Below are 25627 nucleotides of genomic sequence, written 5' to 3'. Positions count from 1 at the left end.
TTGATGCAATATATTTTCAATGCAATCTTTTTTTAATAATTATAGATCGCAAACTGGCAAATATTTGGGCGCCACGAAAAATGGCGCTTTCAAGTTGCTCGACGATGGCAGCGACTCGGCCACACAGTGGGAATTCTAAGCGGTATTAACGGCTTAATGGGCTGGGTGATTGCTTAATTCATAATCCTGTTAGTATGTAATTTATATGCATACATGCAAAAGTAAATGATAACAAAGAACACAAGTGTTTGCCAATAATGAAGGTGGAAAAGTTTATGTTCGCACACGCATAAATACACATACATACATTTAAGTGAACTGACAAAGTGAGTCAAAAAGGAAGAAAAAAGTAAAAGAAAAATTAAAATTAAAATAAAATAAAAATCAATAAGAAATAAAATTGATGAATCAAAAGTGGTTAAGATAAATCATAATGAATTAATAAATTAAATACAAAACGCATGCAATTCTTAAATAAAATAAATAAAAAGCGATGAAACTAAATAAAATACAATACACTGCAATTGGCGATTTTAGAAAGCAAACACAAACATACATAAATAATAAATATAGCATTAAAAGTAATTTGTACGAAATATGGTAATATGGCCCTTTGAAGGGTACGCTTTTACATACTTGCATACCTACATATACCATATATTCACATCATCATATTTTTATACCGTAACGGCGATGAAAAGAATTATGAAAACCCTAAAATATAAATGCAACTAAACAAATTGCCAACAAAAACAGGAAACGCACAATTTTTTACACACTTTTTATACAGCAACAAAGTCTAGCTTTTATACCAAGAAAAAAAAAATTAACAAAAATTGTCAAATTTGCACTGCCTCGAGGACAAGTGGAAGTGGTGCGGCGACATACATTCGGCTCAACATACCTATGCATAATAACTCAGTTCCTCTACTGCTGTAGCTGTAGCTGTCAAACACACAATAACTCTTCAGCTTCAAAATAAAAGGTTTATATTTTATTAATTTTACTTATTCTAAACACATTCAAAATATTCATACCATCTGCCTCTTCAGACCTTTTTTCTTTTCTAAATATCTCGTCCTTTGTGATTTAATACTCAAACGAAAAACTTTTTAAAATAGGTTGATACACAAATAAGCGCAAATTGCCTGGCAATGGCATCGTGACATTTGCAATGTCACCATGGCAGCACAACAGCTAAATGTATATATTTGTCAAGTGAACTTTAAAATGCCGCGAAGCCAAGCCACTCGCACGTAAATGTAAACTGCGCTGATGTGATTTTTAGTATTTGCTTTCGACCCATTTCGATTTGATTCAACAGACTTCAAAAATTTCCAAATCTAGCACTAAAGGAATATTGTGTATAGTACATTAAACTGCGGCATTGAAGAAATAGACTGCGATACAACAAAGCTAATGTTGTGGCTTATAAAAATCAAATCTAATAAACGGCTCATACTAACGGCCCATTATTAATCTGAGTTAAACCCATGCCCAATAAATTGTCAATAAAATAAGTTCGGTATAACTATTGCTTAAATTAAAATTCCCCAAGACTCATAATGGATTGTTCCCAATAACATGCTGAAGGGCTAACACATTGTTAACATGTGACTTATACTTATATATACTCTCATTACTTAAAGTTGGTAAATAGGAAACGTAAATATAAAGAAAACCCCTGCGTTCCTCGAATTCACACAAGTAGTTGGCCCATAATAGTACAGGTCTCCTGCAACTGAATAAGCGATGCCTGACGATTACAGCGAACTGCAATCAGCTGCCCCCTCTGCTACATCCAATTTTAACAGCATCTCTTTTTTTGCGGAAAATTACGTAAAGGTTCGTATCGCAAAACGCAGCACCGAAAAAGTTTGAGTTAATCCAAGTCTCAGTTACAACAAAAACGCCATATTCACCATATGAGCGCAGCAGTTGCACGTCGTCGGACTTACTTTTGAAGTCCAACGTTTTCATAATAAATTTGTATGTGGTTATTAGGACTGGTACGTGCAACTCATTCTGAGGCGGTTGCAAAAAAAAATGAAAACGAATAAATACGCTAACAAACCAATTTTAAGCTCAAGCCGTTTTTCATAATTATATCCAGATTCGCCCCTTTTTTAACGTGCTTTGAGCTTAAAATATGCTTCTTTTCTATTTCATATTTTTCCGCGCATCCAGTAACATTATCAGTTGACACCGTGGTTCGTTATTCACACCCTATCTAACTCCACGTGATTGATTTCGCTTACGCTTAATATTTTCACTCTCAACAGAAAACCAAGCAGAATATGAGCGCACCGCTAGAGTGTTTGATCGGTGAGAAGTAATAAGCTGCGATGGCAAATTATTGTTTGATACATTATTTTCGTTACTAGTGCAAGTACTTATATCACTGCAAGCAATTGAAAGGCCAGGTAACTCACAGCTATTGCGAACAAAAAGCAATACAAGAAATTAATCATCTGACACGACAGTTGACAGTTCTATGTTACTAAAACGACCTGGACCTGACCATACATGGGGAATGTTTATGCCGCTACAAGAACAACATGAATCATCTGATTTCACAAGAAACAATTTAATAAATAACAAAAAAAACCCCCCATCCCTGATGGTCTGCTTTTTTTATCCTTGAATTAGTGCAATGAAAATCTGTTAAATCAAAGATATCCTCCAAATGAGTTTCACATTTTTAATATTTTTTATGTGTGAGTAGGTATGTATGTGTGTTCGAAATTTATGGTATGTCATCGAAAAGCTCTTTTTCGATTTCACCATTTTATAATCCATGCCTCAACGAGTTGCCGCACACCCGCTTGTCTGTCTTATTGTAGTGTGCCGATTAATAAAAATGCCAATTTTGTGAGTCCTTCCGTTGCAAATATTTTTAGAAAACAAAAAACAAAATTTAAGGGAAATGAAATAAATATTATATATAAAAATTAAATAAAAAACAGAGTTTGGCAATGAATTTTGAAGCGTTTGAACGTAAAATTGTTTAGATATATTATATATGTATGTATATTATTATTATTATACGCAAAAAATGTCGAAATTCCCAATTTTATTGAGCATGCGTGAATATTTTAAAAGCTTTTTAGCAATTTTAATCAGAAACTCCTCCAATATATGCGTACATATTCCTATTAAAAAATTACAATCTACATTTTATATATCGATTATAAGTAAGTTACATGTAATACATCCAAATGCATACATACAAACGAGTTTTGAGGGTATACATACGTGTGTATGTATGTAGTATGAAAGGCCAGCCTAGCACTGGCCGCAAAAATAGAAACAAGAAAAAATCTTAAATGAGCGTAAAGCGTAAAAAATATGCGTGAGAGAAAAAGAAAAACAAAAAACAAAGTATGTAGAGAAGGAACAAAATTGTATTATAACTTATAACTGTGGTCAACTGACCTTTATGTACTAGAATCGCAATCAGTTCAGCAATTGAGTTCCATACGATTTGCAGAAAGCGCTTTGAAAAAGGAAGTTTGCAATATTTTTATTTGTGTTTTTTTTTACATTTAATAGTTTTGTTGGATTATCATAAAATTTTAATTAATATTAGTCCATTATGCATAAATAAATACCTTATTTAAATTACTGCGCAAATCCTATGATATGTAGACATTTTTTTTTTTTTTTTTTTTTTTTTTTTGTAATTTTAAAATAATGTTTCGTCTTATGTTCACATATTTTATTATAAATAAATTAAATCTTGTTTCTATTTTTTATAAATACATTATATTTTCATAGTCATAATCCAGATTTAAAAAACCGATGCTCTCTTTCCTATATTTAGTTGTGCATGTATGGTACAAGCTTAGTTGCCTATCCATGTCCATTTTGGTTTAAGCCTTTCCGTTTTGAATCTCAGTATAATTTTTCAATTGAATAGTTTGTAGTTTCACTGCGTTGTTCATGTCACTCAATTAGATTTTAATATCTGAAATTACATATTTCAGCTCACCTTAATTTCACATTATTTATATCATTGTGTTTGCATTCGCGCAAAATGCTGTGGCAAAGGATGAAACCTAAAATCTATCAACAAATTTATTTATAATAAGAAAGTAGAAGATTGTGGTTATAAAATACTTAAGAATTAAAGAAAGAGCAAATGTGAAACTAAACGCGATATCAATATCAATAAAGGACCCTTATTATATCATGTATTCATAATCTAAAATTATGGTTTTTTGTATTTGTATAGGTAATATTAATAACAGGCCGAACCTAACCGAACCAAACCGCGGTCGATTTTTGAGTATTTTCGAAAAAGCTACATAAGTTTCATTCACATTACGTTCAGCAAATAACATAAATATGTGTACCGTATTGAAAGGGAAGCTCGCTCGAGTGCCTTAAGATTAAAAGGTATATCTGAACTTAAAAGTAAAGATCTTAGAAGACTTCCTACATAGTCCCATTCTTCATAGGGATGATATACTATCACCCGAACCAATACTCTTCAGGAACTTCCAAGTTATAATTAATGAACGCACAGACTGGAGAACTAATTCTATCACTTTCAAACCTGGCTCTCAGCTATGGTTTACTGATGGGTCCAAATTGGAAAATGGTAGAACAGGGACAGGAATCAATGGGCCTAAATTCAAAAAATCGATTCCGATGGGACTCTACCCAACAATATTCCAGGCAGAAATGCATGCCATTGAATGTGTGAGAGAATGCCTTAGCAGGAAAATGAGAGGTACTCACATCTACATACTTTCAGATAGCCAAGCGGCTATAAAAAGCCCTTCTATCAACAACTATCACCTCTAAATTGGTAAATGATTGCCTAAACCTTCTCAACACGTTAGGAAACCTCAGCATAGTAACACTAGGCTGGATTTCGGGACATGAAGGACATGAGGGAAATGAAATGGCTGATGACCTTGCAAAACAAGGAGCAAATATGCAACTTACTGGTCCTGAGTCTTTCTGTGGACTCACAAAAAGCTACATTAATGAATTCTTTAGGAAATGGTAAGAAAGGAAATTTGCTGCACACTGGCTAAACTGTGCCGGTCAGCCTAAAGCCAAACTATTTCTAAGTCCCAACAGGGGAATATCTGACAAGCTACTCTCACTAAGCAGAGTAGATCTGCGTCTTTTAATAGAATATCTTACAGGTCACTGCAGCCTGAGGTATCATCGTAATAATATTGGGGTATCTAAGACCAATGTCAGCCACTTTTGCGAAATGGACATAGAAAGCTCAGAGCATGTGTTTTGTGAATGCCCTGCGTTGGGCAGACAGAGACTTCACCTCCTTGGTGCTATCGTAGTATCTCCATGCAGTCTTTGGAACAACAAACCTATAATTGAGCTAAATTTTTTAAAAAGTTTAAAACTCTTGGGTTACAAAAATAGGCCTTTCACAATAGATCAGCTCTGGTCGCAGTGCGTAATGGCCTTCTTATAATAATAATAATGTACAGTATGTCTAATAGAAGCGTAAATGGCAAAATTCAGAAAATGTTAAATGCTTCTAAATAAGTTTATCGTTTTCGCAATACGTGTTGCGTAATTCGCTAGTTTTTTCCGAAATTAAGAAAAGCGTACGTTGTTTTACGAAATGAGTTCCGCGTAAGAAGAACGATTTGAAGTAGTGTTCCTATGAACACACCCTAAGTTCCAAAAATGTCACATACATCTGCAGAAAACTATTTAAATAAGTCGAAGATGTTCATAAATAAATGGGGCCAACTTTATATATACAGGGTTTGATTGAAAAGTAATGAGCCTTATTTATTTAAGGGGTTATACGCAGTTATGACTTTCAAAAAAATCGATTTTTTATTGCATTTTTGTAATGTACATATATTCAAAAGTATACGCACGAAATTTGAAGTAGATCTAAGCAATACTTTCGGAGTTATACCTAAATATGTAGAGATGCCTCGGCACGTTTTAAGGTAGGTATTGAAACTTTAAACGTGTTTTTTTCAAAACGGCATTTTTCAAGTCGGTGTACACGATATCTCGAAAACGGCTTGTTCGATCGGTCAACCGTTTTAACTCAATCTTTAAAGATACATTTTCTAGTAATTAATCGTTCCTTTTGTAAATCTGATACTTATTTTCCATTTTATAATCAATTTACGGCCAAATTTTAACGTAAAAATCGAAATAATTTCTTTTAAAAGCTGCCATTTTGTGAAATTTCACTATTTTGATTAGCCGAACGATTAATTACTAGATAATCTAATATATTAACTAAATTTGTTTGGTTTTTTGATTTCAGATAATCCAATCCTGAGTTACGATGTACACCGTAAATCGTCTTTTTTTAAAGGAGGTTCCAGAAATCGTCTGCAGCGCGCTCTATAATCAACATTTTCATAAATAAAAGATTTTGTTACGTTCTTGAAGGATGCTTTTATAACCGCCAAAAATTTTCAAATTAAAATATTCTGAAGTTTCTTCAGGATAAATCCTTAACAACCCGTCTTTTATTTGCTTCATAACTGCGTATAACCCCTTAAGCAGTTTTATTAAACCTTTTGGCTTATACAACTAATATTCTTCAATATAGGACCCTTGAGCGTCAATACACCACTGGTAGCAGTCCTTCCACTGCAGGAAACATTTTTTGAACTCATCCGACGGAATCGCGTTCAATTCGGCTGTCACAGTTTTTTGGATCGCCTCGATGGAGTCGAAACGCCTCCCCTTCAGCTTTCTTTTCAGGCGCGGGAACAAGAAGAAATCCGAAGGGGACATGTCTGGGCTGTAGGGAGGGTGGGAAAGAACCGGAACCCCCATCTTGGCCAATGCAGAGGTGCAGAGGAAGACGGTATGCGCCGGCGCATTGTCGTTATGAAGGGTCCAATTGTTGACGAAGTCGGGCCGAACCCGGGCGACGCGGTTTTTCAGCCGAAGGAGCACTTTTGTGTAAAATGCCGCGTTTACAGTGCTTCCTGGAGGTACAAACTCCTTGTGGACGATGCCTTGAGAGTCGAAAAAGATGATCAGCATGCATTTTCGCCACTGCAAAATCCTAAGACACTTTTAAAACAGCTTTCACGCGCGGAGCGATGTTGATTGCACCGCTGTTGCCAGCGAACTGGGACTGGTTTCTAGTGGAAGAGGAAGGTCCAACGATCTATTTCCCCCACCAGCCGATTCGGTTGATCGCTTGGCAGACGCTCCGCGCGGGAAGGCTCATTACTTTTCAATCAAAGCCTGTATATATAATTGGCGCGTACACCCCTTTTGGGTGTTTGGCCGAGGTCCTCCTATTTGTGGCGTGCGTCTTGATGATGTACCACAAATGGAGGGACCTACAGTTTCAAGCCAACTCTGAACGGCAGATATTTTTCTTATGAGGAGCTTTTCATGGCAGAAATGCATTCGGATGTTTGTCATTGCCCCCCCAGGGATCAGAATATCGTTGAGTTTTTGTGACAAAGTCGAGCTTATTGTTGCGTGAAGCTGCATTAGTTTCAAGGAAAAGTGGGGTTAATGTGTCCAAAGACACGATTCGGGAATGTTTATGTGCAGAAGATCTCAAATTCCGGAGCAAATTAAAAAAAAAACCGCAGCTCTCATTTTCGATGTCGACGATATGTCCAATGTTCATCATTCTCGATGGACTCACTTGATCTATATTAGTCTGAAGCCGTTGTTTTCTTTAGAATATCATTAACGAAACAGTTTCTGCACTTTTCCATGGTTTTCGCACCGTTGAATCCGTTTTTAACGCAAAATTTAATATAAACTCGTTGTTGCTAATTTAAATTCTAATTCAAAAAATCGAAATCACGTGCAGAGGTAGATTTACTCGAGACGGCACAAATTTTATCATAAATTTTAAATAAATATAAGATGGGGCAACCTAAAAAAACAAAACAAAAAAACTAGAACTCAAATCAGTTGGTTGAAAGCAACACCTGACGGTGGTTCCGGAAACTTTTTGATCAAATTGTTATATTTAAAACGTACAAATTTACTTCAGTACAAAAAAGTTTAATTATTTATTCTTACAGCAAAATAATATACAAATTTCGGGTAATTTGCATTTAATTGTGAGTTGCCCTTACTGGCTATTCAAACCTCATCCAAAGAGTTAGATAGTTTTACTAATAAAAAGAAATATATAACATTAGATATGTAACATTGAATAAGCCCTTAACGATATGCGCTTGCACATAAATGGGGAAATGATATTCAAACTTCATTGTGTGCTTTACAGTTAGCGCTGATCCAATTTTTACTGCATCGGACTAAGCGCATGCGTATAAACAGGCGTATTCTCACCCCAACCTCGCTTGATGATATGAGGAATCTGCTTTGGCACCATACTGCAAAATTGTGAATGCTTTACAAATAATTCTGTGATTGCTTATTAAATTGATCTTACGTAATACAGTCGATAATCGGGCAAACGGACACACATAGCGTGCAACCAGTGCAGTCATCGGTGACATGTGGTATATGCGTCTCGGCATCGAATTGTATGGCCTGGTAGCCGGAGTCATTGCATGTCATGTAACACTTGCCGCAGTTTATGCACATATCCTACAGATAACAAAAAGGAGTTATAGGAATTTTTAATTAAAGCCTAATACGAGAGATATTTATAAACCTTACATCATCAATTAGCGCCACTTTTTGTTGTTTGTTGTCCAATTTTTTGTAAGCACCTATGCGATCTAAAGCGACACCTATTACGTCGTTCACTCTGAGTGCAGGTTTTGTTATGTCGTTCACACGTGTCACAGCAGATTCGGACTTCGCATTCCATAAGGGTCCATTCCGGACTCTTTCTTCATACAGTTTTTCCTCACGCTGTTTCTTGTAAGGTCCAAAGAAGCCTAAGGTCTGTAAAATTCAATTGTATCAATCAACATAAGTCAATATCCAGTAAGACATTTAGTAGTACAACTCAACATATACCCCTTTACCTTGTTATTCTCATCAGTCAAGTGAGCCACTGGTTTACCCTTCTGGTGTTTTGATGTTGGTGGTGATTGTCCGTCCCACAATTCGGCACTGTGTGGCGGTGGATTAGCCTTCAGATATAGCAAAGTTTTCAAACTTGTCGTATAGTCTTCGATCAATGTAAAGTCCTGATTTTGCACTGCTGAGCAAACCTGCACCACTGAGGCACCGGCCTGCAGGAACTGCAATGCGACTTCTCCTGAATCAACACCCCCAATACCGAGTATAGGAAATCCAGGTAATTTGTTAGCGATTGAAGAAATTGCCTTCAACGCCATGGGACGTGTCGCATTTCCCGATACGCCACCATAAGTAGTACGTTTTTCTACGCCAATCGCTGGCCATGGTGTCGCGTCAGCTTTCAAACTCATCAATCCTTGTACAGTGTTGATGGCTGATACACCTGCGGCACCGCCACGCTGCGCCGCCGCGGCTATGTTCACGATATCCGTGATGTTCGGCGTCAATTTAATAAAGACTGGTATGGTTACAGTCTCACTGACCCATCTTGAAATTTGCTCTACCAAGTCTGGTATCTGACCACATGCCAAGCCCATACCAGACTCACCCATGCCATGTGGGCAAGACAGATTTAATTCGAGCGCATCGGAGCCACATTCCTCAGCCTTGGCAGCCATTTCTTTCCAGTCTTCCGCGATAGCTGCGCACATTATACTCGCAATGACAATCTGTTTGGGGAAGTCCCTCTTGAGTTCACGTATCGAACGGTACCAGTACTCGGCACGTTTTTCCGAAATTAATTCAATATTAAGAAAAGCGCCTTGCTGTGGTCCATAGTTATAGCCTGAAGTAGTGCCACGTACAATACGTGGCGATACATTGGTGACCAGATCCTTATCAAGCCCAAATGTTTTTGTGACTACAAAGCCCCATCCCTGCTCGAAAGCACGTCGGCACATAGCTGAACTGGTTGTAGGTGGAGCGGATGCCAAACCGAATGGGTTGGGGAATTTAAGTGTATGCTTTTCTTTCTTACCAGTTTCTTTGTTGGTGAGCTCATAGTCTAAATTAACTGAGAGGTCAACATTGTCTATGTCGGTAAAGAATAGTGGCAACTCAGCTGGCGTCTCTAGCGGCAGGCCTTGTAATTGGCAGTGAATACTCCAAGCGGCAATTTTACCATCGTTGACTGATTCAACTGTTGTATTAGCTTGACCACCTAAGTCACCACCACAGAATACTTGAGGTATGCTGGTTTGTAGAGTTTTTGGATCCACCTTGGGTAGATTCCAATGATCCAATTCGACTGGTTTAATGGCGTCAATGATTTCTGCGTCATTCAAGATGGAGCCAAAGGCCGATATAATATAATTTGCTTTCAGTGTTGTAGGTTGCTCTTTGTCTACAAATAGTTTGCCATCGTCATCAATTTCTGTGCGGAAGAACTGCATTGCACATATCTAAGGGTAGGAAAAAAACTATTCTTGACTGATGCCATTTGGTAGAATCGTTCACACTCACCTTTTTATCCTTAACGATTACTTTGCTGGGCGCTAGAAAAGGTAGAAATTCGCACCATTCTTCGCGCGCCAATTCCACCTCTTCGGGTACAGCACGCATGCCGGTGGTGCCACGACGGAAGATGACAAAGACGCGCTTGGCACCACAACGCCAAGCAGAAGTGGCGCAATCGAAGGCGGTATCACCAGCGCCCAAGACGATTACATTACCTTTTAGCTGCGGTAAGGCTTGGCTAGACTTACATGCGCACAAACCAGGTTTTGAACCAGCTGATACGCTCGGCAAGAAGTTTTTCGATGTATAAAATCCCATTGATTCATCTAAGCCACGGAAGATCGGATCCACGTTTGGTTCTGGTAAACCGATGCCCAAGAATATGGCGTCATGTCCAGATGAGAGCAGGTTCTGAAATCAAAATGCACATTTTATAAATCGTATTCATATTATATATATATATTCGACCAAACTCACATTAACGGTCAAATCCTTGGTGGACAGACTGCGATTCAACTCAAATTTCACACCCAAATCCTTAACTAATTGAATTTCGAAATTAACAACATCGACAGGCAAACGATATTGTGGAATCTCGGATGAACTCAAACCGCCTAAATAAGAACGTTTCTCATAAATGGTAATATCCTTATAGCCCAAACGTCCCAGGAAGGTGGCACAAGAAAGTGAGGCGGGACCACCACCCAATAATGCGATTTTCTTATTTGGTTGCGGCAATGGTTTCACATTGGGCGGCACTAATTGACGAACACCCATCTCCTTGAACATTTCGGTAGCAAATTGCTGCAAACCACCAATGTTGATAGGCCCTTCCTCGGACGCCTGCAAATTGCAACCACCAACGCATAGATCACTTGTTGGACATACCATGCCACAGGTCAAGCCAAGTGGATTGTCAGAGAAAATAGCCTTTGCAGCGCCATAGTAATTTTTATTGGCTATGCTAGTAATGAAGCTCTTGATGTCCAGCTGAGTGGGACATGATTTCTGACAAGGTGCATCGGCGCATTTCAAGCAACGTGCTGCCTCTTTGAGCGCACCACGCTCCGAAAGTGTGGTGTGCTTCACATCATCGAAGTTATTGAGTAGCTTTGAGCAGCCCTAAGAGAGTGGGGAAAAGGTATTAAAATCTAACCCAAGCCATAAATGCGGAAAACATTTCGAAATACACTTACCGTTGGATTGCGATCGTTGTTACGTTTCCAATGCTTTTTATTAGCCTTCGTTTCTGCAGTTGGTACCGCCGAACACATTGTCTTGACTCGTGGATTCAAAAGCATTAGGCTCTAAAGGAGTTGTTGAGGAATAGAATATCAGCATAGAATCCAAATACATATGCAATGGGCTTATTATGTAATACCAACCTCGATATCGGGTATCTCTTTGCTAAGTAATGTTGGTGGTGCCATTTCTCCGTTTTGAAAGTAAAATAAAAAAAGGTTAAATTTAGGTAAGTCAAGATTTCATTTCGGGTTTAAAAAAATTTTGCTGTGAAGGATGCTGTAAGTGGTGAAAATGATTTGTTTTTTTTTTTTTCTAAATGCCAGAACGAACTTTTTTCTTTTTAAATTTTACTTTATCCTAAAAGTACTTTATCCTGTCAGTAATCATAAAAATGTTGGAAAACCCGGAGATATTTCATTTAAAAAACTCCGTACCAAATTTTTGCAGCATTGACTAAATCTCGAAATTATTAAATTTTAGTGCAGATTTTTTTCTGGTTACTTCTTACTAAACTTAAGAAAGGCAATAATCTCATCCAAGACCGATACTTCTAGAATACGCGAATCGCCATTCTGAGAGACAGTCAGACGGTATTCAAGGACTTGTCATCCTGTGAGGTTAAGCCCTCATTAGTCCTTGAGTGCACCGAGAAATTGAATTTGCCAGCACAGAGTTATAACAGGAAACGAAGTGGAGAATGCATTGGCTAAAGAGGTTGTGTCCTCGTTTTAATAGTGGCTGAGCTCTTCCCTTCTATGGGACTACACACCATCAAGGAAACGCTTAGAAGCGAAGAGCTAAGGCTAAGAAACGTGAGAAGGACATTTCTGTAGGGATTTAATTAAAAGAGGGTCAGGCAATTCATAACCCTCCCTGAAGACATGCTAAGAATACTCACAGACATTCTCACAGGTGCCTGCAAATTGGCCCAGTGACTACTGTGGCCCACTGACTACTGTAGGTTCTGCGACCAGTCCGCGGATACTCCAGCACACTTTCTACACGAAGGTGATGATATAGCGCGAAAAAGGATGCAAAGAAGAAAAGTACATCCGTTCAGCCCAATACAACTCAAATCATCAATAAACCAATTTACAATAATATAATGTTCAAAATCTTGGAGCACTTGGCATGGAATCGCTTAAATGCTACCCAGGAAAATTGTTTTCAAGGCCACGATTGCTGGATGAATATTTATCTACTGCATATGGGCTGGCGGGACGATAACAAAATAATTATAAAACAAACGAAGGCTGACATATTTATATTTGCGAATTCTGATAGAAGCGGTACAGAGCTTTAATGTTGGAATATTTGATACTAAAACTGCCTTAATTGAAGTTCAACGCTCGCCTTCTGTAGTAAAGCGAAGTCTTTAAGCATCCAATAATAATAAAAATAAAACTAAGGATCGCTTTTATAAGAGATGGAATTTTTTCACAATGGTAGAAAATATAAACTTTCAGAAAAACAAGTAGGTATAGTACATCTAGAAAAGAAAAAAAGTCTATCAAGCCACACACCAGAAATCGATTTAAGAGATGTTTCATCATGAAGTGGAAAATGATGAAGAAACTATGTGTCTTCAGTTAATAAATACAAATTTTGAAATTATAATTTCAAAGTGCTTAATTTGGATATACTCGTATGTCTACCTTGTAATGTGAATTGCTACCACCTACAGTGGTATAGTATTTTTAGACGAATAAAAAATCAACCGCAAATCTGTGCTTTGTTATAAAGTCTGCGTCATAAGAGATAAAAATCCCAGATGCCATTCCGGTAAACTTCCATCTCTTGCACTTTTGTTTTGAGAACGAATTTTCCAAAGCAATCGCAGAGAGAGCCGAATGGGAAGGCAATCGGATTATAATAAAATAAATTAAGCATACACAGCTATATTAACAGATGTCTGTAAGCTACTCGTTATGATAGCGAGTGGGACTAATTCAAATTATCCTTTATTAAACTTAAGATTTCGTCCTCATATGACCATTTTAGCGTGTTTCGGTTGACCAGGCTGCCCCTTCCAGCTCGTAGTGCCTACTGTTACACCACCTCTAAGGCAATTATTCAATGTAAGAGAATTCTGAAGGAGCTGGCTACGCAATGGTACGTTGCTAGTATAAATCCCTTTTCACAAATTGAATATTAATGATACCCCTGAGAATTAAACCACATATTATAAATACAAAGCGTAAGTATCTCACTAGTTTTTTGTAAGTAAACAGGTAAGTAAGGGTAAATAAGAGGAGGTAAATAGCACAAAGAATATAGAGCACTTGTCAGTGTTCCATAGCAATAAATATATAGATACATATATTGATTATGAAAATAAGTTGCCGTACTTTCTTAGCCAAAGTTACGAATTATTTATATATATGTCCATAACTTTGGAATTTAAAGCCTACAGTTATCTGTGTTTTCTAGCTGTGTACGAATGCTCTCTTAGTTAACAGTAAAGAGCCCTGTTAGTTCTGAGAGTTCCATAATCTTTTCATAAAGGATCGCAACTCAGTCACCAAAATAGAGGCGGGTCAAAACATTTTCATCGCCGGCGCGTACGTATTTATTATTATTACGTACAGGCCTGTTACGTACGCAAGACTATTTGTGACACAAATACTACATACACATATACATACATATTTATGTTTGTGCCTTATCAACTTACAATCATACTTAATAAACATATCCGCTCGGTTGATAAAGCGTAGGTACTTATTTAGTTCTTTTGTGCCGAATTTTTCGCTATCTATTAGAGATTATGGAAATGACACCAATAAATTCAATGTGCAACAACTGTCAAGTGTTAGGGGCTAAGTATTTATTATTTTTACTTATACCGCCTGTTGGTCAAAATCAGCTAAGATGCCAAAAATGTTGATAATAGGAATGGTAAAATTACTCAATATCTCTTGCTTACTCGTACAATTATCAAAATTCAAGCGGATAATTTATAACTTAGTCTCTTTTAACTGCATTTAGCATACTATAAATAATAGAAAGATTGCCAACATCGGTAGTTTAACTGCAATACTTCCTTCACACGCTCTTTAATGACACATCCAAGGGTTGAACAGTTCATATATGCCCTTTTAGGTTTAAAAAGGTTATAATCTAGTGTCATATATCTCTAAAAAGGAAAAACGTGGTGCTCTGGCTTCAAATATGCCCCACGATCGCTGAAAAAAAGCTGGAATTAATACTTCAATTAATTTAGAATTTGAATAGAAAAAAATGTAGTATCTATGCTGGAGATGGGATCTGTGTTGTCAACTCAAGTACTCGAACAACCAGAAAATGATGATATTTTAGGCGGAATCAACAAGTTTCATAAAGTAAAAGCAAGCGAATGAAAAAAATTAAGATTTTGTTGAGCTGCAGGTAATTTTTAAGCAACGTCAAAGGTATTCTATGTCACATTTTACTTTTACGCATTAGTATGCATATTTATATTTCAGGCTCAGCTGGTCGAAGCCACCTCGGGAAGACTGAAACAGTTCTGCCAAGAGGTGAAATATTTAACGGTAACTCTGGATAAGAGCCAAAACTGGAGTTCATCCTTCACAACAATTACTAATAAACCTACAGGGGGTTTCTATATACGCTAAAGTCTATTTGGTAAAAGGATTATGAAGTATTCTTAGTGAGGTGTGAAGTATCGTATATTAGTGCGAGACTGACATAGGTATAACAAAGTGATAAAGCCGGTTATTACATACGCACCACTGGCGGGATGTATAAAATTTTAAAATACAATAAGCCCGAAATAAAGTTTTCAAATAAAAAGTTAAATATTTCCTAGGTGTGTAAACAGACGCTCTTCTCTGAATTACATCGTAGATTAATTGCGCCACATTTGTTAAAGGGGATGATTAACCTCTGGCAGGAGAGCCGGCACCCTCCCACATTTAAAAAAAATATTTTATCTGGCACATATTTAATTTTGAAATGGGTGAAAATATGATTAAAATTTGTGTGCTTGTTTATTAATCTCAATACATACAGGGTCTTTCAAGTTTAAGTTTCTTTTTTAGCAGTATTTTATTTTGACAGCTGTCACATTACGAAAGCACATCTTTTGACAGATATTAGATGTAGAGCCCAACCTATGTCTAAACATAATCGAAAATTTCCCCAAAAAAATCGACATCTGTAAGCGAGCACGCGGGCAACATTTATAAATTGTACTGCACACATCAATAAACAGAAAATTAATTGCAATTCAAAATGTGTGTTTAATATGAGTTTAAAGACGAAACACAAACGTAAAACACCCAGAAATAATCGTGCTTATGAATTGTACTCCCGATTGGACTTAACATTTAAAAAAGTATTGTTTTATTATATATTCCGTTTATATTCAAACTATTTGCCCATTATTTCTGAAGATAGTGTCACCAATGATGATGTTGGGAAATTTAAGATCGAAAGAGCGAATTTGTGCAATGGAATTTGGTCGATCGTTCAAAATTTGCAGATAACATTCAAGCAGCCATTTTGACGGGAAAGTCGGTAGGTGAACATTTTTATGTCACTTATTCCTTTGATTGTCACATATATATATAATTGCCGCGTACACCCTTTTTGGGTGTTTGGCCGAGCTCCTCCTCCTATTTGTGGTGTGCGCCTTGATGTTGTTCCACAAATGGAGGGGCCTACAGTTTCAAGCCGACTCCGAACGGCAGATATTTTTTATGAGGAGCTTTTTCATGGCAGAAATACACTCGGAGGTTTGTCATTGCCTGCCAAGGGGCGACCGCTATTAGAAAAATCTTTTTCTTAATTTTGGTGTTTCACCAAGATTCGAACCAGCGTTATCTCTCTGAATTCGGAATGGTCCGACGCACTAACCCATTCGGCTATGGCGGCCGTCACATACATTTTTGAATTCAAGAGACCTCAGTTTTTCTTTCGTTTACCTTTTGAACAGAAGCGCATTATTGGGCAGATGTTTTTGTTTTGTTAGACGTTTTTTATGCGTTTTTATGGTGTTACCGGAGAAATATAACTGACAAATTAAGTAGTGTAAATTATAGGTATGGTTGAATGCAACTTAAAATTGTGTTTTTTATAGTTCCTGAACCCTACAGCTTTTTATGTTAAAAACAATTCCAAAAAAGAACTAATCTTCTGATACCTTGACTATTTGTTTAATGATTTCTTTATTTACATATGTCTATATGTAACTGGGAATATGGCGCTATATTACATCCTATATCATATCATCATACAGAAACATATAGTATGTACGAGTACATATCCAATGTGGCCCAAAATTAGTCATCCATTATACCCAACTTTGTTTGTGAATAACTTTTTCATTAAATTAAAAAAAAAATTTTACGACACCATTTGTAAAAATTACAAATTTTTCAATAAGGTGATTAATTTTACGCTACCTTTTATGTACGGAAACTAACAAATGAATATTTCAGTTTCAAAGATATATTTAAATTATTTATTTTTGTGTTTGCTTTAAATTTGCTGCCCTCTTTAGCATAAGACCTGCAAAAAGTACACCCGCAATCGGTTATATTTTGCATTTACTTACAATTGTTCCATTTTGTTTCCTTTTACTTGTGTCTTCAGCAGTTGAGTTTTTCGTTTTATTCAAATTGAATAATTTGCACGTATTTTGCTTGTGTAATTTGTTGGTTTGAGTTTCAAAATTTCAAACAGAATGCAAACTAACAAGCGAAGCTATAACATTTTCAGATCACTTTGTCATTGAAACCACCGAATCGCAAGAAGAAAAAAATTAGCTATTTTAGTGGTATCACCTAGTATGGATACGCCTTGGTTTTAGGCAATGATGGCAGAATTCAAGGTATAGCCATCCAAAGCAAAATTGTGAGAGTACCTCTGGGTGTTACATAAAAGGGGACTCGGCAGCAGAATTATGTCCGCTCATTTCACACGTATTCACACCCTCGCCCAATCAGATGTTGTTCAGATGACAACGAAGTAACACGAGCGAAGGCTGTTTTGATTATCTTCGCAAACAAACCACCGCCCAAACCCGCTTACGCCATTCAATCAGTTGATTTCCACAAAATCTATGACAGCTGGATAACTGTCTGACGTTGGCCACACCTCTGCATCGTATTAGGTGTGTTGATTTTTTTGTATATCACCAATATAATGTGAGATTTTACCATCTATATATGTCGTAAACAAACCGCTGTCATAACCCCTGCTAAGGCCTGATTACGCTTGCTTCGTACAACTTCGCATAAATTTTAACTGTTAGATAAAAATCCGTTGAATGCATTTTGCATATGTCTGATTACCCGAAAATTAGCACAACTTTCGAAAAATTAGCGGTCTATAGAACTTAGATTTTGCTGAAAGTTTTGTTAAGTGACATTTCGAATGCGGTGATACCATTGACAATATTTTTATAGATTTGCATGCAATTATGAATCACTACGGCGGCCGCCATAGCCAAATAAGTTGGTATGTGACTACCATTTAGGAGTGCGTAGGTTCGAGTCTCCGTACAGGAAACAGCAAAATCAAAAAGTTATTTCTAATGGCGGTCGCCTCTCCCAATGTGTTTCTTCAATGAAAAAACTCTTCAGCACGCTCGGCCAAACACCTAACAGAAGTGCACGCCCCAATTATTTATTTATTTATTTTATTATATTAATTAATATATATTAAGAAAATTGTAAGTATAATATGATTATTTTTTAAGAAACACCGATTTCTGTATATTTTGTTTGCGAAGGATAATCAGCCTTAAGTTTTCTAAAGCTCTGCGAAGTTTGCATAATCAGACCTTTAGGCAGCAAATCAGCTGATTGCTTCAAATTCGCAGAGAGCCGATTAACGGGATGACGTTGGCTACATCTTTGTGTTCTGTAAATTGCAGCCAACAAATGTACTCGATCATCCGCGGTACGGAGTGTTGTCAGTCAAACGAAGCCGCGAATTTAGGTTAGTAGTTGATATAATTTGTCACAGAGCGAAATGCATTTATTGTTTTTTTAAGATTATTTTGTGTTCGGAAATTAAATGGTTTTATTATTTTTTGCAATAAAAACTGATAAACTGAGAACAATAAAATCCGTATACGTATATGTTTATATGTAGGTATATGTACTTATAGATATACAGGGTGGGCCATATAGCGTTTACTTTTTGAACCACCTATTTTTTGAGAATGGTAACACAAATGACATGTCAAATGTGTTCATAATTTACTTAAAGGTTTCACATTTACGAAATGGGACGCTATACGCTTGAACAAAATTAGGAAATATTGAAAACCTATTTCTAAAGTGGCAAGTCTTCTTCTTCTTCCGCGGTTACAGTAAATGGCGAGCGTTACCGTGACATGTTCAACGAGTTTTTGTTTCCAACTGCCAAAGTTGCACTCGAACTTTTGGCAACCGTTTTTGAAAACCGAAATTCCGATATCAATTGGCCGTCTCGGAGCTGTGATTTAAGCCCGTTGGAATATTTTTTGTGAAGAGCCGTTAAGGACAAATGCTATGCGAACCATCCAGAGACGATTGATGCTTTAAAACACGAAATCGAAGTTGCCAGTCATGAAATTGGAGCCCAAACAATCGAAAAAGTGCTTAAAAATTGGGTTGATCGAACGGCCTACTGTAAAGCCAGTCGTGGCAGTCATTTGAACGATATTATTTTTCATTCATAAATGACAATGTTCAATCTTCAAAATAAAAAAAAAGATTTGAAAAAATATTAATTAGTTTTTTTTTATAGCCAATTCAAAAAGCAAATTTTACATGGCCCACCCTATATTAACAAACTATATATTTATTATATGTGCAGTAGGTTTGAATATTGGAGCAAAGCAGTGACGGCTTTATGAAATAAGTTATAAATGTATCGTATTCTACGAAGAAGTCCCTATATTTACGTGGAACACCTACATACATCCCTAGAAATGTTTGCTAGCAAGTTTTTGATAAAAATATATTTAATTGACTCGTTAGCTCTATTGCTTATAACTATAGATTTATAAATTCCTTGACACACAGCGTAATCAGTTATTTCTGTTTTATTATTCTTTTCAGACTTGTGGATTATGCATATTTAGCTAGCTGCAGTTGGCAAATTTTATGCAAAAACAATCGAATGAAAAAATGTTAAATTTGGTAATGCTCGTTAAAAGGCTATATATTTGACATTTGTTGTTTCTCATTTAATCCCAAAGAAATATTTTAGATAAGTTTGCAAATGATCACAAGCTCTTTTTTATTGCTTTGAAAAAAATTCACGGCGATATATATTAACAGTGCTTCATTAAATGAAAATGTGGATTCACCCTTACTTAGGGAAGCATAATAAATTGAAATCATTGAAGTTGTTTTTCTCAACATTTTCGTTTTTCGGATTATGACACTCTTCTCCATATATTCACATCTATGCAACATTCGACAGTAGCATATAAATCGGAATGAAATGCTTATTCTCCTTGATGTTTATCGCAACATTCAAAGTCTCAATTGCTTTAAAGATGATTAAAGAAGTTTGAAGATGACTAAAGCTCTCATATAACTATTTATTTACATCTAATTATAATATCATTTCCAATATCAACATCTCCCTTGTACTTACAGTACAAGCTATTGTGATAAGTTAATTTTCTTAAGTACGCTCTTCAAATAGAACTATTTTTCATTTATTATTTGAATACACATAAAGTTATATTGAACCTAGTTAATGTGCACACAACACATACATATGTACAAGTATATTTTCGTATACATATGTACATGCACAAATAGAACAAATATTTGCCACGCGCGTCAGAGTACAAAAACAAGTATCTATTTGATAATTTATTGCTGGAGCGCCATTTATGCAGCCAATTTATTTTATTAATTAATGGATGTAGACATGAATGTACGTATGTAGGTATTTACTAAATGTACACATCACATACCAACAACAAATATTATGTATTTAAAATCCTACGACTTTATATCTCGAACACGAACGCGATCACAATGATTGGTACACGAAAATAGATCTTGTCACTGCAAACGTCTATGTTCAACTGATCACAACGAAAGCCAGCTGTTCATACTAGAGGACTAGCTACGCACCTGCTGCTTATCAGTAGAAAATGCTGCAGCAAAGCATACTCGTATAAAAATGAAAACAAATTCAAATAATACAGAGATAGACACTCAGCTGAGTGAATTGCCGGTGTTGCCAATATGTAATTTACTTGAGTAAGGTTGCCACCACATTTAATTTTATTAAGTATTTGACAACACCATTCATGGTTTCTGTATTAAAGCTGACAGAAATACCAAACATTTCACACCCATATTATATTATTTTATAAATTTTAAGAAATATTTTTGCGCAAAGTTGCCACCTTATTTTATTTTATTAATTCTTTGACAACTCTCTTCATCACTTTTGGTTCAAAATTGCCTTTAATACCATTCATTTGATATGCATATTGTTATATTTTATTAATTTGCGGAAATATTTAGCGTAAGGTTGCCACCACATTTTTTAATAATTATTTGACAACACATTCATGGTTTCTGTATTAAAGTTAACTGAAATACCATTTATTTTAAAAATTTTAAGAAATATTTTTGCGCGAAGATGCCACCTTATTTTATTTTATTAATTCTTTGACAACTCTCTTCTTCCTTTTTGGTTTAAAACTGTCTTTAATACCATTCATTTGATACCCATGTTGTTTTATTTTATTAAGTTTAGGAAATATTTTTGCGTAAGGCCACCAAATTTTTGTTTTAATAATTACTCGTATTTAACAACAGTTTTCGTGATTTCTGCATTAAAGCTGACTGAAGTGCCATTAATTTGATACCCATATTGTTGTATTTTATTAATTTTAACAAATATTTTTACGTGAGGTTCCCACCACTTTTTTGTTTTAGTAATTATTTAGCAACTGTGCTCATCGTTTCTGTATTAAGGATGACTGAAATACCATACATTTAACACCCATGTTTCGATGTTATATTGAATTTGTAAAGTGAATTGAGACGTCCTTCCTCGAATTCAGAAGGCTTCCGCTGGTGGTCAAAGTCGCCATTTTTGAACTTTGCAAACCATTTCCGTGCTGTAAACTCGCCTATCACACCTTCTTCATATAGATCGCAAATGTGCCGAACTGATTCGGCAGCTTTTTGAGCTTGATGAAAATCAAAGAAGAGCAGATGTCGAAAATGTTGATTTTTGCCTCCTGGGTATTCCATTTCTAAGCCTCAGAACTAATAAAAAAGTTAAATAACTCAAAAATACAATTAATTGGAGAGCAGAAAGAGTTCTATCGAATGAATACTTACCCTTTGCCAAACCGCAACCATATCGTTGTAAAATAAAAGCAAATATAAAAACGCTATGAACTTATTCTCCAACCCAATACTTCAATTTAGTCCAACACTACCGTGAGCAGCTGCAGAGAATATGCTCTTAGTTCTTACAGCCAAATGCCCTATGAAAACATAGGTTATTGTCGCTATATACATTCTGCTCAATTCACAAAGACTACAAACTTTTGCTAAGCTCACGGAATTGTATTATCCAGTACTAAGAGAATAGACATCTGATAAGACATAGAGGTATAATAATTTGTTCTGCCTCCGATATATCAAGGTAGTATCATTTCGTTATTATAAATATTACGGTGACCCAGTTCTAAACCACAGTAGCTCTGTGCCTTTGTTATAAGTCCATGACGTAGTCCCTGCACTGCTTCACACGGTCAAAAATCACTAACTACCTAATAATTATGGTGAAACTATTGGCTCGAAATATTTGACAAGCTGGCAACTCACTACCTTGTATGCATATAAAGGGTGATCAGATTGGAGGTACTTTTTCCAATAGGGGGTTTTGACAGATCACGTGTGACTACTGTCAAATTAAATACATAAATTGTTTTTCAGTATTCATTGATATCTCATCATGGAAAGACTTACGCCTTAACAACGTTTACAAACCGTACAATTGTACGAGTATTAGGAAAATCGACGCTCAGACCAACTTATGGTGTACAACGATGAGCCTCATTTTTGGCTTAATGGCTACATCAATAAGTGAAATTGCCATATTTGGGCTGAAGAACAACCCGAAGTCATTCAAAAATATCCATTACTTTCATTGAAAACAACTGCTTGGTGCAACCTATTGGCTAGAGGAATAATCGGCTCATATTTCTTCAAAGAAGAGACTGGCGCCAATGTAACAGTGAATTGCTAATGACCTTCTGTTGCCGGAAATTGAAGCACGTGGTTCAACCAAGACGGTGCTACTTGCCTTGCAACCCGTGAAACAATGGATTTACGGCGTCATCGTTTCGGTAAGCAATTTACCTCTCGTCTCGGATCAGTGGATTGACCACCAAGATCGTGTGGTATCACACCTTTGCGCTTTTATTTGTGAGGGCCGCCGTAGCCGAATGGGTTGGTGCGTGATTACCATTCGGAATTCACAGGGAGGTCGTTGGTTCGAGTCTCGGTGAAAGCAAAATTAATAAAAACATTTTTCTAATAGCGGTCGCCCCTCGGCAGGCAATGGCAAACCTCCGAGTGTATTTCTGCCATGAAAAAGCTCCTCATAAAAATATCTGCCGTTCGGAGACGGCTTGAAACTGTAGGTCCCTCCATTTGTGGAGCAACATCAAGACGCACACCACAAATATGAGGAGGAGCTCGGCCAAACAGCTAACAGAAGTGTACGCGCCAATTATTTTTTTTCCTTTTATGTAAAGTCTAAATGCTTTGTGGATAAACCAGCTTCGATTGAGGCAATGAAAGCCATTACTAAAGTTATTCACGAGATAGCGACCGAAGTCATCCAGCGAGTCATTCAAAATTGCTGTTTACGGATGGCCGAATCTCAACGCAATTGCGCCCAACATTTGAAAGAGATTTCTTTAAAAAATAAATTTCACGAATGATTCTCCCCAAAAATAATAAAGATACTCAATCAATTTGAATTTTCGTTGTTTTGTTTCAATTTAAAATCCGATACCTCTAAATTTATCACCCTTTACAAAGAGGCTACCAAGCCTATTTTTCCCCCGCTAAGCGAATTTAATCGCAACGTACATCCACAAATCATTCCTATAAATTCTAATTTAATGACAATAATAGGAATGGTGTTTTCATTTGTTGTTTGATTGTATTTTGAAAGTAATTAATGTGAATGCTGTTTTTTTACATATTTACACTATAATCTACTAATTATTTATAAGCATAATTAATTGCAAAATTATTCTTTTAAAATAACAACAATGCGAACAAAAAAGTCAGTAAAGCACGATTTCTGGCATAATTCCATTCACTTCGATTTTGGGAGGGTTTTGCTAAGTTAGCTGGTACACAAACCAGTCGCCATGTGTAGTGTTTAGTGTAACAGGGTGGTGTAAATAAAATAAATTCTAGCAGTTGGGGATTTCGCGACTAATCTTACATAAATTTAGAAATTGGTTAAGTTGCCATAGCAGCATAGATCTAAGGCCATTTCTCTACATAAATAATATTACAATATTAATGAATTAGCTTTTTAATGTTTGATAGAGCCATAGAGACCAACGCAGAAAGCTGGCGAAAAATAAATTATCTAAAGGGTAAACGAAAGCACTTACGCGAAAAGGTCGTTAGATGGGATTTCTAGTGACACAGTCTCTTCGGTATGTGCAGAGGTACTTGAAAAAAGTTTTTGTGTTCGCACCTGTTCTTACGGCCTTCATACTCCTTTGGGATATCTTGACTATCGACCAGCCAATATTGACTGGCCTTGACTATCACCCTATCAATAAATTAACATGAAGCTTCAATTTATTTTATTTATTGAAATCGGCCACTTCTAATGTGTTTGTGCGTCACACATAAGCCTTAGGCCCTGGATTTGCATATTAAATATTAATAGAGTTTTTTTCTAATAGCGGTGACCTATTTGCCATCAATATCAAATAACCTTTAGGCACTTAGAGTTTCCTCAGTCTACCGCACTGTCTCTGGCGCTGCAGCCTTTATGATCAGCAGGGAGATACCCGTCAACCTCATGGCCTGGGGGCAAATGGATGCATGGGACTCCCAGAAGAAACACGCCATCACTAGCGTCGCGGAACGGTAATGCCAAACCATGTTGCGGTGGCAAAGTCGACGGAACACTGAACCGAGTGGCAGATGGACGGCGAAACTTATTCTATCAATTGGCAAATGGGTCCAAAGGAACTTCGGGGAAGTTAACTGCTTCTTAACTCAGTTCCTCTCGGGCCACAGATACTTCCGGAGAGAACTATTCCGCATGGAAAAGATAAGCTTTTCCAAGTGAATATCCTGCGAAGCGTCGAGTGATGACGGTGAAAACACGTTTTTTAGTTGAGACAGGTGGCTCGCGGAAAGAAATGCTCCGAGGAAGCAGAGTACATGCCATATAGTGCCGACGTGCAGTGATTGAGTTTCTATCTTTGAAGGCTTAAAAGTAACGGAAATTTATGAACGAATGTTGAAGGTGTATAAGGACTTCTAGCAATCAATTAATACAGTAGAAAGATGCGTTACTGAATGTAAACGTGGTCCAAAAAGCTTTGAAAACGATCCACGTCAAGGTTGTCCAAAAACAGCAACAACACCAGAAATCTTAGAAAAATCACAGGAAATCGAATTGGAAAATCGTCAAATGACTGAAAGAGAGAAATATTTTGACTAAATTATTGGGTTTCAGATAGCTGTGTGCACAATGGCTACCGCATTCGCTAACAATGGTAATAAACACACATTCGAATGCGACTTTCTCAGCAACTTTCAGAGCGTTTTAGAAAGGTTAAAGTGGAATTTGTGCATCAATCCATCAATTCGGATGAGACTTGGGTCTATCACTATAATCCGAAATCAAAACAGGAGGCTAAAGAGTTTTGTGAACCTGGCTCTTCGGCTCCGATATGAGTTCG

General features: G+C 36.6%; 2 protein-coding genes across 5 annotated transcripts in view; one reads left to right on the top strand and one right to left on the bottom strand.

Annotated features, from left to right (window-relative positions):
• LOC128858311 (protein singed) overlaps window positions 1-4210 on the top strand; it is a 103709-nt gene extending 99499 nt beyond the window's left edge. For 2 of the 4 annotated variants that reach the window (XM_054094476.1, XM_054094475.1), the window contains exon 7: window positions 46-4210. In XM_054094476.1, coding sequence (XP_053950451.1) covers window positions 46-139 — 94 coding nt within the window. In that variant the 3' untranslated portion in view covers window positions 140-4210. The remainder of the gene's footprint in view (window positions 1-45) is intronic. The other 2 variants (XR_008453999.1, XR_008453998.1) reach the window with 2 other exon arrangements.
• A 3752-nt stretch (window positions 4211-7962) lies between these two features.
• On the bottom strand, window positions 7963-20787 carry LOC128858310 (dihydropyrimidine dehydrogenase [NADP(+)]). The gene is made up of 9 exons (XM_054094473.1): window positions 20621-20787; window positions 11835-11881; window positions 11646-11756; window positions 10927-11571; window positions 10456-10860; window positions 8937-10394; window positions 8623-8853; window positions 8393-8550; window positions 7963-8333 (listed from the first exon to the last, which is right to left on the bottom strand). The coding sequence occupies exons 2-9, from the start codon at window positions 11877-11879 to the stop codon at window positions 8243-8245; spliced, it is 3144 nt and encodes a 1047-aa protein (XP_053950448.1). The 5' UTR covers window positions 11880-11881; window positions 20621-20787; the 3' UTR covers window positions 7963-8242.
• Window positions 20788-25627: the final 4840 nt, after the last annotated feature.

This window comes from Anastrepha ludens, chromosome 3 (assembly GCF_028408465.1).
Source record: "Anastrepha ludens isolate Willacy chromosome 3, idAnaLude1.1, whole genome shotgun sequence".
NCBI classification, from domain to species: Eukaryota; Metazoa; Arthropoda; class Insecta; order Diptera; family Tephritidae; genus Anastrepha; species Anastrepha ludens.
The sequence above is the reverse complement of the archived record's forward strand: the minus strand, read 5'-3'. Positions and strand labels throughout refer to the sequence as shown.